Here is a 15,015-nt window from a genome sequence, read left to right on the forward strand (position 1 = left end):
TCCTGGTGCGTCCCCAGCCTCCTCGCCAGCTGGGCAGTGTGGGAAGCACTGCTCTGCAACAGCTGAAACATCAGTGTGTTAACGACATTGGTCTCATCCTACATCCAAAAACAGCACCATAGCAGCTACTAGGAAGACAATTAACTCTACCCCAACTGAAACCAGGACACCAGAGCACTCAGAAGTCCCAAATAAGCTTTAGCGTATTGCGTGACAGTCTATAAAGGCTGCATTACAGTTGTTTTAGCTTCATGAAAAGGTTTGATTTACGATGAATTATGTTTTGGAAGTCTCAGATACTGAACGTTTTTAATACAGCAGTACCTGTGACAACAGGAGTGAGATATATTTGTTTCAGCTTGCAGCCTCAGCCTTAGGGGATATTGTCAATAGCTCAAAGTCTTCCAAAACTAGCTGTATACTAATAATACAGAGTTAATTCTCAAATTCTTATGTAATTTGCTACATACATTTCAGATGTGTGCCCATGTTCAGGATATTGCAGTAATTAATCCTAAAGCGATCTCACTCCTGACTTTTCCTTTCCTTTCTCTCACTTTGTCCAGATTTCTGTTTTGCCAGTTTTTCAACTTACCTAGCATCAGAAAGTAAAAATAATGACTCTTAAAAGATATTCACAGTAACCATCATGACCCCCTCAAATATTTTCCCTCTTCCTTTCTCTGCAGTCCCTATAAGCTTTTCATTTTCCCCTTGAATTTTTTCATTTCCCCATAAATTTTTCAGTTTTGGCAACATAACTCATTAATTAAGACTCTGACCCTAAGCCTTGTGGTGAGACCATCTCACAAGCAAGGCAAAATACACATTCTACATTATACCACACTCAGCTGCCCACCCACTTAATACTTTTTCACACAATACCCTAAGATAAATATTTCACCTGTAGGGAGATTATTATATGAAAATACATCCCGTAACATTAAGGTACTTTTTCATCTATAGGAAGTTTATTATATGAAAATCCATCCTGTAATCACCTTGCCAGAATGCCTGAACAAGCTGTCATGCACCTTCCTTTAGGACTTTTGCTGAAACTGAAGTTTGCCAAAATATTCGGCTTTGTTGTGTGTTCAACCAACTAATAGCAAAGTGAAGAAGAAGATCATAGCAATAGATATGACAAGTCTTTGTGCTGCCTCAGCATAGTCCATGGAGCGTTGCATTTTTGTTGGTTGGCTTTCAAGCTTTGACTTTGTGACTTTTTTGTTGGTTGTTGGTTGACTTTCAAGCTCAGCTACTGTCCTCGTCAGATCCTTGTCAGAAGAGGGAAGAAAACAATGCTTACAATCAGTTTTGCTTTTTGGAACTTCTACAAATTACACCAAATGAAAAGTACTTGCTTGCCATCTGCCTTATTTGGCAAGAAATTTCTATGTGAAAGGGACAATATATCGAAGAGTCAATGTCTGATTTAGAGTATGAAGTTTGTTTCAGAGAACAACTGAAATTACCCATTAATGATGAGGAGGGCCTAAACCTTCTCGAGCAGGGACAACAGTTGGTTGTTTAACCTTCAGGACTGCTAAATTATTTTTAGGCAATGACTGTCTGGGGGCCCCTTGGTTTTCTCAGATACTCATACATACAGAGGGTGCACAGCCTCACATCACCACAGCCAAGAAACAGACCACATCACCAGCTCTTGTATGTAGAAAAGTTTTGTGGCCATCTTACTGCCAGCAGTGAGATGCAAGTACTTTGGAAATCTTTTGTGTGCTTTAGCAGCAAAACTAACTATTTCCCAATTTTGACAGGTAAGAAGTGCAGCTTGTCCTTTGCTTCACCAAATTTGTTGGAGAAGGGGTTTGCCTTTCTGTAGAACAGGCCTAAAAAGCACTCAGTTTTGCAAATATGCAGATCTCAGCACCTCCTCACGTCACATAGCAGGGCACACTGAGAGAGGGGATGGGCTGCAGGATTAGGAAACCTTGCTCTGGACATGAAGTTTTTGCTTAAGCAGAAGGAAAGAGTTTGTAGTGAGATAATGATTTACTTGTGTGTCATATAAATGTACTTACAGTAGCAAAGAGCAGCATTCCAAATAGAGCATATAGAGCCTGGAACACCTGTAAGGCAGAGCAAAGACCTGTGAGCATTGCCTCTATGAAATGAAAGCCAGAAACCTGTAAAAGTAACATCCCTTCCTGCTTTTGAACCCACAGCAGCACTGAATTTTAAAAAGGCCACACCACAAAAACAAAACAACAAATGATGTAGCGGTTAAATTGAAATGTATGTAAATCCAATTCTGTTATTTACATAACCATGATCCATAATTGTTTGGTTTGGGAAGAAACAAAACTCATCAGTTTCTTTTATGGGATAATCCACAGGCACTTTAGTACCTTTTTAGCCAGCTGCTCTTGCCATTCGTTATGGAATCAAACAGGAAAAAAAATCACATCATAGATTAAAAAAAAAAAAAAAAATCTACTCATCAGCTGATTAAACATTAAACTTGCCTTATAATTTTTATTTTTATTTATTTTTTTTTTTTTTGCCAGACTTACCCTAATACAGAAAAGGAGCTCTGCACTGAAACAGTTTTATATTATTTGCTGCAATGTAAAACTACTGACGCTACCCTAGCCAGACAGAGTGATTACAGGTGCTGCACAATATGGGTTAACCCTCAGTGCCAGTATATCCAGTAAGTGCACATCCAGTAAACTACTTACGTATGAATTTCTAAGGACACAAACGATTGCCCCAGCAGTGCCCAGGATGCTTGTAGTGGTTGATACGGTCATGTTTGTCAGGGGTTTCTGAGGACACCAAGCACAGTAAGACTGTCTTTAGTTGCAATTAGTCAACACATCTTTGAACAAAAATAAAATAAAAAAAAATTACATGTTGTTCAGGGAGAGTAACTAACTAACTAACACCAGTGACATGCATAAAGACAAATCCTGAGATTACTGCAGCTGACTTGAGCTTTTGCTCCCTTTTCTGGTCTGTTAATAAACTAAATAATTCTATAAAATGGATTTAATTTATTTTTAATTCTGTTTATGTTAACGTCTTAAGCTGAGTTCCAGCTCATACTGCCTTCCTATTGATACTAGCCAGCATTTCTGAGAAAGGCTCTAAGGAACAGATAAATGGTGATATTTTCATGGGTAAAACCTATTTTGAAATAACTCCCATGTTTAAGTTTTGAATTCTCTTGGGAACCTATAGACTGAAGAATGAAGATGGGACAGAGAGAGCAGGATTGGTGCTATTAGTGCCACAGTTTTCAGCACAGACTGCTCCACTTTCTTTCTAATTTCATAGAATAATAGAATCATTACAGTTGGAAAAGCCCTCCAAGATCATCTGGCCCAACCAGCACCCTACCACCATTGTGACCCACTAAACCCTGTCCCTAAGCACCACGTCCAACCTTTCCTTGAACAACCCCAGGGACGGTGACTCCACCACCTCCCTGGGCAACCCGTCCCAGTGCCTGACTGCTCTTTCTGAGCAGAAATGTCTCCTCATTTCCAACCTGAACCTCCCCTGGTGCAACTGGAGGCCATTCCGTCTTGTTCTATTGCTGTGCAAGTTTTTTGAATTGCAAATAAAGCTTTTAGGAATTGAGTGACTCCACAAAGCCAAAACAGATAAAAGTGTCATTAAAATCATGAAAATTTAGATTATTTGTTGTTACCTAATCCATTGAAAGTACTTACATTTGTCTTCAGAGCAAATAAAAACAGTAACAGGGTAGCAAATGCAGTTATTCCTCCAACTTGCATTATAGTCACTGTTTCATAGAAACTAAGACAAAAGAAGCAATGTTACCTCAAAATGCCCAAGCAGAATGTACATCAGTGAAAGAAAAATGCTTAAAGGACTTACTTTGAAATAATCCCAATTATTACACTTCCAGTTACTGTCTAAAAAGATAAAAAGGAATTTTTTTTAAGAGAAAAAGAAAAACCCCACTTAGTAAACACTAAATATTTTTATTTTAGTTTTTGATTAAACTGCAAAGTGCTAAAACTAGTCTAAATGGTCAGGATGCTGATGGTAAGGTCCCTAAGGAAGTTGGATCCTCAGGCAATGCCTGTTATTAAAGCATTATAAATGCATGTCTGAGTGTTGGAACAATGGTACTCTGCTGATTTTTTGTGTTCAGGACACCAACCAGCAGCATGGAAAGGGGGCTCGTTCGCCAGTCAGTTTCTTATAGACATAGCTGAGAGGATGGGATCTCTGAGAGCAACATCACTCTCTGAAAATTTCTTGTATTAGGAAAATGAAGGACAAAAGGAAGACCTGCAAAATTGGCTCAGAGAAGACTTATTCACCCATTATTCTCTCCCTTGTTCTTTGTACACCCATGACAAAATTTAGTTAAGTTTCATTCTTGTTTCAGTGAATGGACACACTACTGCTGAGTTTACAGCCCTGTGATAAGCTGCGGGGCTTTGTGGCCAGCCAACAGACATATCTGTAAGCAATTTTAGTTTCAAAGACCTAGACAAGTGCTAAAATACACAGTATATACAAAGCACACTGAGTAATGCATGGAACATCTAGAGTATGCCCCTGGTGCAGTTCCATCTGCTTGAAGGAAGAAAATGATCTGTTTCCTAACTGTTGGAAATCAGTATTATTTACAGCAATTGCCTTACAGAATGGGAAAAAATTTCCATGGATAAAAAAAAAAAAAAAAAAAAAAAAAAAAAAAAAAAGACTGCGTTATTTTTAACTACTTTTTTTTTTTTTTCTTCCCTGAGGAGAATTTTCACTCCTATATCTGATTATGAGAAATAAAATAACTTGAAAAGGAAAAAATCAAGGACTTCAGCAATATACTTACCACCGTCCAAGTGCAAAAGGCATTTTTTGAAATAATTTGGCTGACAACTGAGCTCAGGATAACAGTAGCAATAGATGTCCTGGATTAAAAAAAAAAAATAAAATACCAACAGCAAAGAACACATTTTTTGTGACTGATAGGTCAAATAAGCACAGCTAATAACAAGTAACAGCTTTAATTACAGAAAGCAAAACATTCAGATTTCATATATAGTAATTCAACAACTAAATATTCAGTTATTTTTCTATATATTTTTATATTAATGAAATTAAGTCTTAGTTACAGAAGCCATACAGACCAAAAAGGAGGAAAGACTCATTACCTATATACTTGCAAGTCAAGTAAATAAACACACACTCAGGTATTTGTCATTTATCTATAGGCACATCAGAAACATACTGTGGGTGTATCTTTAACAATTATTTACCCCTTATTTACCCCAACTTGTCCAAGTGATTACCATTGAAGATTTTTATTAGAAGACTGCATCAGGGGAAGCACAAGGGCCATGCTTTTGCAAAAGAGGATTTGATGTATGTGAGCTTTTTGATAAACAGTACACCGGCACGAGCAGTGGCTTTATATTATTCTGCTTTTTGTGTATCTCTGCAGTGTCTGCTTCCAGCAGCTGAGTGCAATGAGCAGAGCTCACCCACTGCAGATAACCATGGCTGGACAGGACCTGAGCTCACTGCAATGTGGAAACCAGACGTGAGCTTAGAAAGAGCAACCTCACTTTTCCCTCCCCACCCAACTTCCACCCAGCACCTGGCCAAGTGCAGCTGTGGGAACTGCCTGACTGTGAGGGGCCCAGAGCTGGTAGAGAAGCAATCAGCTGTTTTTAGCACACAGTGCTAGGTAGTGCTAGGTATCTATTTACAATCCACATTGCACTTCCAGCCTTCAGTGAAGAAAAAAAGTTTGTGTAAGACGTGAAGAGGAAGTGTTAAGAAATGAGATTCATTTCCTTCTCATACCTTAATGCCACCAACAGAGAGAGCCAAATGCTGCAGGAAGAGAAGCAGCAGGATACCAGGGGGTACTGAATAATCTCTCAGAGTTCATAGCATTTACCTGAACCAGCAGCTCAGTGCATCATTTCTGGGTACTTACATAAGGACAAGGGAAAGCCAGTAGTAATTCCCCAGCTGGTGCCGTAGCCTGGTCCTAGGCAAAGACAAAGCAGTAGTTACAGCATCCTACATGACCACAAGATGTGCACTTCAGCATGTCCATGGGGCACTACAGATTGCCAGAGTGTCAATGGATAAGTACAGCCCTGTCACTTATGCTTAGTGCTGCTGCCTTCACCCTGCTTTGCATGCTCCTCAGACCCAGGTCTCCACATCCACAATTCCTGGACAACTCGGAGCGAGGAATTTAAATGGCAGAGGTGGTTGATGAACAGTGACAGACAAATAACAGTGATAAGCAGTAACAGATTCAAAAGTCTGTGCCATCTCTGGTGCTGTCTGGAGGTGATGTGCTGAAGATGAGAATGTTTATGCAGACAAAGCAATCCTCCCTTCCTTTCAAATTGAAAATGCCCCTTTAATAGGCATGGTGGGTAGTCTCATTTCCCCTGTGTTGCTACATTCTCCACTTATATGCCACCTTCACCAGTAAATATGCTAGTTCCGTGACAGTTCATGTCACAGAAACCTGCAAAAAAAACACCAGGGACTTCCCCAGGAGTTGCTTACCTGCCACACAGGAGGTGAGGTAGTCACTGCAGCAGCCTGTATTGCTCAATTTGTGCAAATCAGGCTGACTACAACTGCAGTTGGGGTGTAAAGTAGCCCCTCTTATTTTCCTTTTTTAACTAGTTAACTTAATCTGCCATAAAATTGGACTTCTGGATCTCCATCTTTTAACTGCAAAAAAAAGGAATCACTTCAAGCCCATGTTCCTGTGAGAAGCGAGCTGGGAGGAGGCTGAGGGATCACCAAACTGCTCAAATGCACAAATTACATAATGCTGTAACTCGCTGTGACACAGCTGTCATGAAGCTCCCATTACCTGCTATTTCCCTTATGAGCACCCAAGCAGCAGCTGTCCTCTGGCCCCCAGACAGCCAAGAGCTTAGCCTAACCATGACACATGCTGACAAGAGATGCTGGTGCATGAGTGATTGCACAAAGCCCGGACTTACCAGCACAGAACTCCCACGGTTACAAGGAGACAAACTGCTGCTAGCCAGTAGACCTTCTTGCTGAAATCTAGGGAGACAATGTAGACAATGTCATTACAGCATTTCATCGATGCAATAAAAGTCATGAGTAAAACAATCATGCTATGCCAAGAATGCATGGAGAAAGACTGAAATGTTTCTGCCTTTTTTGTTTGTTTGTTTTTGTTTTTGTTGTTGTTGTGAGTTCCCCATGAAAAAGCCATCAGGCACCCTGGGGAAGATGCCAAGGGGCAGGACCCCTGGGTGGGTATTTCTCCCCACAAGTGTACAAGCAACACACAGAGCTGTGGCTGCAAGGCACATGTCCCATTTCAGTATTTCCCTAACAAGGCATTCACCAGCAACTCTAGAATGGTGTTATGGGCCCTTTATTTACTTTCATTGTATGTTCAGTGCTGACTAGTCACTCAGAAATTGGCAGGTTGGGCTAATACCGAATGGTGGCTGGGTGCCCCTATTGATGCTGAACACAAGCTACTTTGCCATGATTCATGGCACTCCTGTGCTGTCAAAGCATCGATGCACATGTAGATCGGGAGCTGGGCCCAGCATTTTAGAAACAGCCTCAGGTATCCATTCCTAATCTTGCTTGGAGTTAATGAAGACTTTGGTCTTTAACTTTACAAGGCATATACTACACAGAACAAAGATCACATTTATTGCAGTTGCTGATATCTTGTATATACTGATTAACAAAGTCCTTCCTCATCTTACAGCAGTGACAACAAAAATATGTGTAGCTGTAGTACTGTAGTTTTACCTGCTCTCCACAGTTGTTGGATTAGAAAGATTATACAACCAAATTATGGGTTTATTTGATTATCACACAGATAGAATTGGTACAGCCCTTAGCTACCTGAGTATGTCTCTCCAAATTTATGGCAGTAACTCCAACAGGACATTTGTTTGACTCCTCATGGGAGAGACGTTACAGGATTTCTGAGCACAAACCCATTTCACAAACATATTTCTGTGCTTTTGTCTGAAGTAAGACCTGTGGTCTAATAATCCACATGTGAAAATATGTGATACTGAGTTTATGAGTTATATTTTCTTCAATGCCCTTAAATGTGAGGCATTCATTTTCATAGGCAGGGGAGTGCAAATCCAAGCTAAGCTAGAGTACAAGAAGGTTGGATTTAAAGATCTTAGGAAACTTTGAGTGAGAAGTACAGCCCAAGGATACGTCTGGAATATACACATACTGTAATGATAAGGGGGAAGGGGCTAGTCCAGCTGAAACATTAACTAGCAGTGATTTAACATTAACCAGAAATGATTCGCTGTTTGGTGTATGCTTCCCCTTCCATCAAAGAATAAGCAAAAAAGACTAAAAGTGCACATGTTGGCTGCTTGATATTGACCAGAGCTCTGCCAACAGGATCCTAAATAGCACATGTGGAAGGAGTTGCATCTATAGACAAACGCTTCTAGGAACGATGGACATGATGTGCCAAGAAATACTTTTGCAGTTACACCACTAATAGTTCTTTGTGTATGCTCCCCACCACAGAATGATGCCACTGTTGACAACATAATTTTATATTTGATAATTGTCTCTGTCTTGCCCAGGCAGAGGCACATACCTTCAGTGAGATCACACAAATCTGTTGGTTCAGCCCTTCTGGCTGAAGATTTTGATGTTGGTCTGTCTCCAGAAAGCACCCTAAAGTCTGTGCTTTGGGACTGTGTGCTACCTCTGCTTGCTGCTTGTCTCCCCTGTTCTTGCACTAGGCTTGTAGCATCAGTGAGGTTATGGTTCTCTGGTGACATTGGTCTGCAATATTCAGTCTGTTCATCGGTGAAAATAACTTCTTTGCTAATAAAACGTCCGTTTGATTTACGTTTCCTGATGATCTCCTTAGATGTCTGGATGTCTGTTAAGATAAAAGTATTATAAACCCAGCTGTGGACAGAGAGTCTGTTTTTATATGAAAACTACTAAATTTTGCAATGCTGGGTGCTGCCCCACTCTCTGTGTAGTGTCTTCTACAGTTGATGATCCTTTTCTTTCTAATAAGATCACACTTTGATACAATCATGCTTTAAGGCAGCTTGTGGCAATGGATCTGAAATATGTCAGCAGGATTTGGGAACCTCTATCTTCCATCTTCCAAGCTGAGATTTTTGCATACCACTAAGAATTAAAGCAAAAATACCCTGTCCTGTTAGTCATAGAATTTTTATATCTGAAATTACGAGACTCTGTGTACTAAGCATTTTCCACCTACCTCTAATCATGATGACAGAACGAGGCAGAGGGAAATAGTCGTTTTTCTGGTTTCCACATAAACATCTCTGTTTTGCATCCTGACAACGTAGGTAGTACGTCAGCAGATCTTCATTATTTTGTTTCTCAGGGGCTTGCTCCATCCAGCCAGTTCTCCTCGACTCATGCCTTTCATCCCAACTATCCATTGTCTGTGTTGGGTTGTTTCTTCCCTGTATTTCCCACCTTCCAAAATATGACAAAACAATTTGTGGCTACTAACTTCAAAATGACAATCAACTGCAGACAGCATAGCGAATGGAACCAAGGGAAAACTTTGCCAGCGTTTCTCAAAGACAAGTCCTTTAGCTGGGAGACCTGGCTGATCTCCGTGCGCCTCTTCCTTCTGCAGTACGAGCTAGCTGTGAAGGCTGACTGCACACAGTAGTCGTGGCATACGTGTTTAAGAATTAAATACACATTCAGTAGGACATCAGCAGAGGCGGTAAGCAACTGTATCAGGTAGTAAAGCTTCTTGAAACACTTACCTTTATTAATGTCTTGCTTAGAGCCAAGGGTGGGGTGGCAGTGCGGTGTCTGCAGCAAGGCAAGCAAACAGCCTTCTACGATGCCGAGTCCAACACCTCCTGTTTCAAACTCAATGCATTCTTAGATCTTTGTTCCCAAATTCTGCTTCCAAGCTGCTAAGTAAGGGATCACTGCTAGGTAAGCCCTGAGGTTTTCCGCCCTTCTCTTCTCTACGATCACTCTGATGAAACTGATCGCACACTGTGGAGGAAATGCAAACACGCAGGTACATAGACTGAAGCAAAACCAAAAGCAACTGCTCCTTGCCTACCTGCAAAGTTTGCAGATCCCAGCTGAGGCTTGTTCACTCCCTTGCTGAGATAAGCAGAAATGGTATGTTGAAAATTAACGCATCCATATCGGGCTCTTGCTAGTGACAAGTGCCTTGGGATAATTACGGGAACTTATGTTGCGATGTCCTTCTTCTCTAGGCTGTAAAGTCAAGTGTAGCTCATTTACAATGACCTATGGCTCACCCTGGTTAAGTGGAGACCTTGATATGAGGACGTGGCAAGCTCACCCCGGTATTTAGTGAACAATAGTATTTCTGTCTGATTATGTGCTGGTTCGGAACTCCTTGCAATACTTTGATGTAGAAGCAACAACACAGTCCCTTGTGCTCTGCTAGAAAATAGGCTGCCTAGGGTGTAGGGAAGATGGAGCCAGGCTCTTCTCAGGGTATCCAGTGCCAAGAGGCAACGGGCATAAAAGCCTGGGAAAGGCTGCTCAGAGAGGCTGTGGAGCCTCCATCCTTGGAGATACTCAGAACCCAAGTGGACACAGTCCTGGTCATCTTGCTGTAGGCTGACCCTGCTCCACATAGGGGTTCTGGACCAGAGGGTGCCCAGAGGTGCCTTCCAACCTCCACTTATTTTATGATTCTATAAACTCTATTGCTGAAAGGACGATAATTTACCTTGATGTTCTCAGCACAAACAGCGTAAACTTGCCAAGATTAAATGCAATGAAGAAGAGGGCAAAGGCCATATTACTATCAAGAGCACAACTACCACATTCACTTGGGATCCTCCCGCTCACAGCGGTGTTAATTCTGCAGTTCCAGATTTTGCATACCAAACCAAAACCATGCAGCAAACTGCAAAATAATTTGGTAAATTATTTAATGAAATTCAGAAAGAAAGAAAATGAAAAAGAAGAAGTAATAGTTTCCCCTTGACTCTGTCAAATGAGCATACGTTACAGATCAACAAGGTTTTATTGCATTTCATGTATGAAAATATGATTGAAGAGGCTGATTGTTTGCAGTGAATACAGGCACACAGACGTACTCTGAAGGGGATCCTGGAAAGCAAAAATCTGAAGGCTTTCTCAAACAGTCCTCACTAGCAGGCATATGCAGAAAGATGTATATGGTCTCGTAAGATGCATATGATCCCAAGAATATACAAAGACATTTCACCAGCTACCAAAAAAAAATAACAAAATTTAAATATCACCTGATCAGTACATTTAGTCTCCTGATTAATGTATAGAGTCCCTGGTACACAGTAATCTGAGCACCAATTTTTTCCGGTGTGTTCCAAATTTCATAATCCAAGTGTGCAAATATATATGTACGACTTACTGATTTCACTGACAATGAGCATACTTGAAATGGAATAAAACCGAGGACTGTACTCAGCAGGGGTGAATTTCAGAGCACCCAGGAGGCTCAGTTTCCTTCAAGTCCACTTGCAAGTCCAGTAATTCCAGGCCACAGCAAAGTGAGACTATTATGCAAGGTTACTGCGGAACATACCGAAGACATATACTCCTTTAGTAAACATAAACATGATTAATTTAATCAAATCGTGACATGCATGTATGATTTTAATAAACAAGTGTATTTTTTAGCTGGGAGACATCATCGCGTGGTGTGTTTGAAAGTTTGCCAGAAGTGCAGGCTTTTTGGATTGCATAAAGTGTCAGCAGGAAAGGATTTGTTGTTTGCAACTGGTTCGGCATCACCGGTGTGCAGCATTTCTTAAAGTCTCTTAATACATGAGAAAGCAGAACACATCTCACTTCAAGCTTTTCTTCTCCAAAAGAAATGCTGGAAAGAGAAGGGAAACGCAGACTGGACACATTTATTGTGGTTACTGATATCTTGTATATACTGATTAACAAATCCTTCCTGGTCTTACAGTAGTGAGAACAAAAATATGTGTAGCTGTAGTACTGTAGCTTTACCTGCTCTCCACAGTTGTTGGATTAGAAAGATTATACAACCAAATTACGGTTTTAATAGATTATCACACAGATAGAATTGGTGCATCTCTTATCTACTTAAGTATGTCTCTCCAAATTTACGTAATTAATGCTGGTCATCTCCACCACATGGAAACACATTGACTTAGTTTGAGTCTCCATCATGGTAAGGGTACTTTGATGATCTCGGTTTTCAAACTTTATTTAGTCTTCACTGATGATAACAACTTCTTCTTTGCTAAAACTGGCTCCACGTGGTTCATACTTCTTGATGAATGCCTGAAGTACTTTGATGTCTGTTGAATGGAAAATAAATACAATTGGAACCCACCTGTGAACAGAGTCTGTTTTTATACGAAAACTACAAAATTTTGCGATGCTGGGTGCTGGCCCTCTCTCTGACTCACAGCAGTGAACCCAAGCATCTGTTTGCTTCCATAAGGCAACATGGGCTCCTTCAAAATCATCTGAACTCTTTCCTTCAGGGAGAGCACAGAAGGAGTATTCCTCTTTTTTTCAGAAAGCTGTTCAGGTTTTCTTTAGGTGCAAAGCTACTTGCAGAGGTTCCTGCTGCCCTTGCTCCCACACAACCTGCCTTCATGGTCCTTGTGACCACATCTTTGAAAAACATCCCTTCTCTATGTATCAGCATTGTTTTGCTTCTTGTTTTAAGCTGGCTCTGTGAACCAACCCAGGTTCAAAATACAAACGTGGTATTCTTTTTCTTAACACAAGTATTTCCCTAAGTGACATCAATAAGAATTCATGTTTTTGTCTTAATGACCTAAAGCCCTGATAATCCTTTTCAATCTGCATAGTGTCTTCTACAGTTGATGATCCTTTTCTTTCTAATAAGATCACACTTTGATACAATCATGCTTTAAGGCAGCTTGTGGCAATGGATCTGAAATATGTCAGCAGGATTTGGGAACCTCTATCTTCCATCTTCCAAGCTGAGATTTCTGCATGCCACTAAGAATTAAAGCAAAAATACCCTGTCCTGTTAGTCATAGAATTTTTATATCTGAAATTACGAGACTCTGTGTACTAAGCATTTTCCACCTACCTCTAATCATTGAGTCAGAAACAGGCAGATGGAAAAAGTTTTCCCGGTCTTGATTTAAACATCTCTTTTTCGCATCCTGACAACGTAGGTAGTACGTCAGCAGATCTTCATCCTTTCGTTTGTTAGGGGCTTCCCATGTCCAAGTTCGTTTCCGATACACAGACCTTTCCTTATTACAGTCCTCACAATCCATTGTCTGTGTTGGGTTGTTTCTTCCCTGTATTTCCCACGTTCCAAAATATGACAAAACAATTTGTGGCTACTAACTTCAAAATGACAATCAACTGCAGACAGCATAGTGAATGGAACCAAGGGAAAACTTTGCCAGCGTTTCTCAAAGACAAGTCCTTTAGCTGGGAGACCTGGCTGATCTCCGTGCGCCTCTCCCTTCTGCAGTACGAGCTAGCTGTGAAGGCTGACTGCACACAGTAGTCGTGGCATACGTGTTTAAGAATTAAATACACATTCAGTAGGACATCAGCAGAGGCGGTAAGCAACTGTATCAGGTAGTAAAGCTTCTTGAAACACTTACCTTTATTAATGTCTTGCTTAGAGCCAAGGGTGGGGTGGCAGTGCGGTGTCTGCAGCAAGGCAAGCAAACAGCCTTCTACGATGCCGAGTCCAACACCTCCTGTTTCAAACTCAATGCCTTCTTAGATCTTTGTTCCCAAATTCTGCTTCCAAGCTGCTAAGTAAGGGATCACTGCTAGGTAAGCCCTGAGGTTTTCCGCCCTTCTCTTCTCTACGATCACTCTGATGAAACTGATCGCACACTGTGGAGGAAATGTAAGTAGATGGCATAGATATGTTGGCCAAAACAAAACCAAAAGCAACTGCTCCTTGCCTACCTGCAAAGTTTGCAGATCCCAGCTGAGGCTTGTTCACTCCCTTGCTGAGATAAGCAGAAATGGTATGTTGAAAATTAACGCATCCATATCGGGCTCTTGCTAGTGACAAGTGCCTTGGGATAATTACGGGAACTTATGTTGCGATGTCCTTCTTCTCTAGGCTGTAAAGTCAAGTGTAGCTCATTTACAATGACCTATGGCTCACCCTGATTAAGTGGGGACCTTGATATGAGGACGTGGCAAGCTCACCCCGGTATTTAGTGAACAATAGTATTTCTGTCTGATTATGTGCTGGTTCGGAACTCCTTGCAATACTTTGATGTAGAAGCAACAACACAGTCCCTTGTGCTCTGCTAGAAAATAGTGTAACAAAGGCCAGTGTGACACTGGGTAGGGGGGCTTCTGGTTCCATCCTCTCTGCAGTCACCTTTGTAGTATTAATACATTTAGGAGTCCTCCCCCCAGCCCTCCTCTTCTTCAGGCTGAATGATTCTCTGGGTTTCCCTGTAAAAAGAGACACGGGCCCACTGACATAATTCCACAGAGTTGCCAAAGGGGAAGGAGCATCTGCCATAGGAGGAATGGCTGAGGGATGGGACTCTTCAGCCTGCCTGGAGAAGAGAAGGCTCTGGGAGCTAACACCATTCTCTGTAAATACCCAACAAGAGGACATAGGGGTGATGGAGCCAGGCTCTTCTCAGGGCATCCAGTGCCAAGAGGCAACGGGCATAAAAGCCTGGGAAAGGCTGCTCAGAGAGGCTGTGGAGCCTCCATCCTTGGAGATACTCAGAACCCAAGTGGACACAGTCCTGGTCATCTTGCTGTAGGCTGACCCTGCTCCACATAGGGGTTCTGGACCAGAGGGTGCCCAGAGGTGCCTTCCAACCTCCGCTTATTTTATGATTCTATAAACTCTATTGCTGAAAGGACGATAATTTACCTTGATGTTCTCAGCACAAACAGCGTAAACTTGCCAAGATTAAATGCCATGAAGAAGAGGGCAAAGGCCATATTACTATCAAGAATACAATTACCACATTCACTTGGGATCCTAAAGCTTGCTGTAGTCAT

General features: G+C 41.3%; 1 protein-coding gene across 11 annotated transcripts; it reads right to left on the reverse strand.

Annotated features, from left to right (window-relative positions):
- Positions 1-949: 949 nt before the first annotated feature.
- LOC311430956 (uncharacterized protein) lies at positions 950-14,903 on the reverse strand. Of its 11 annotated transcripts, none has more exons than XR_014689143.1 (12): positions 13,968-14,903; positions 13,629-13,869; positions 9,257-9,480; positions 8,612-8,902; positions 6,987-7,053; positions 5,948-6,001; positions 4,835-4,913; positions 3,868-3,905; positions 3,699-3,786; positions 2,703-2,842; positions 2,043-2,090; positions 950-1,277 (listed from the first exon to the last, which is right to left on the reverse strand). XR_014689143.1 is itself a non-coding variant. In XM_084507924.1 (12 exons), the coding sequence occupies exons 3-12, from the start codon at positions 9,441-9,443 to the stop codon at positions 1,095-1,097; spliced, it is 1,122 nt and encodes a 373-aa protein (XP_084364050.1). In that variant the 5' UTR covers positions 9,444-9,480; positions 13,629-13,869; positions 13,968-14,903; the 3' UTR covers positions 950-1,094. The 11 variants fall into 11 exon arrangements, 7 of the variants coding, with proteins under 7 accessions (XP_084364050.1, XP_084364049.1, XP_084364048.1 ...); XR_014689145.1 differs by lacking the exons at positions 13,629-13,869; positions 13,968-14,903 and adding exons at positions 9,783-10,023; positions 10,117-10,437; XM_084507924.1 differs by having other exon boundaries at positions 2,703-2,789.
- Between the last annotated feature and the right edge of the window lie 112 nt (positions 14,904-15,015).

The sequence above is a fragment of the Aythya ferina genome (genome assembly GCF_964211825.1).
Source record: "Aythya ferina genome assembly, chromosome: 2".
NCBI lineage: Eukaryota > Metazoa > Chordata > Aves > Anseriformes > Anatidae > Aythya > Aythya ferina.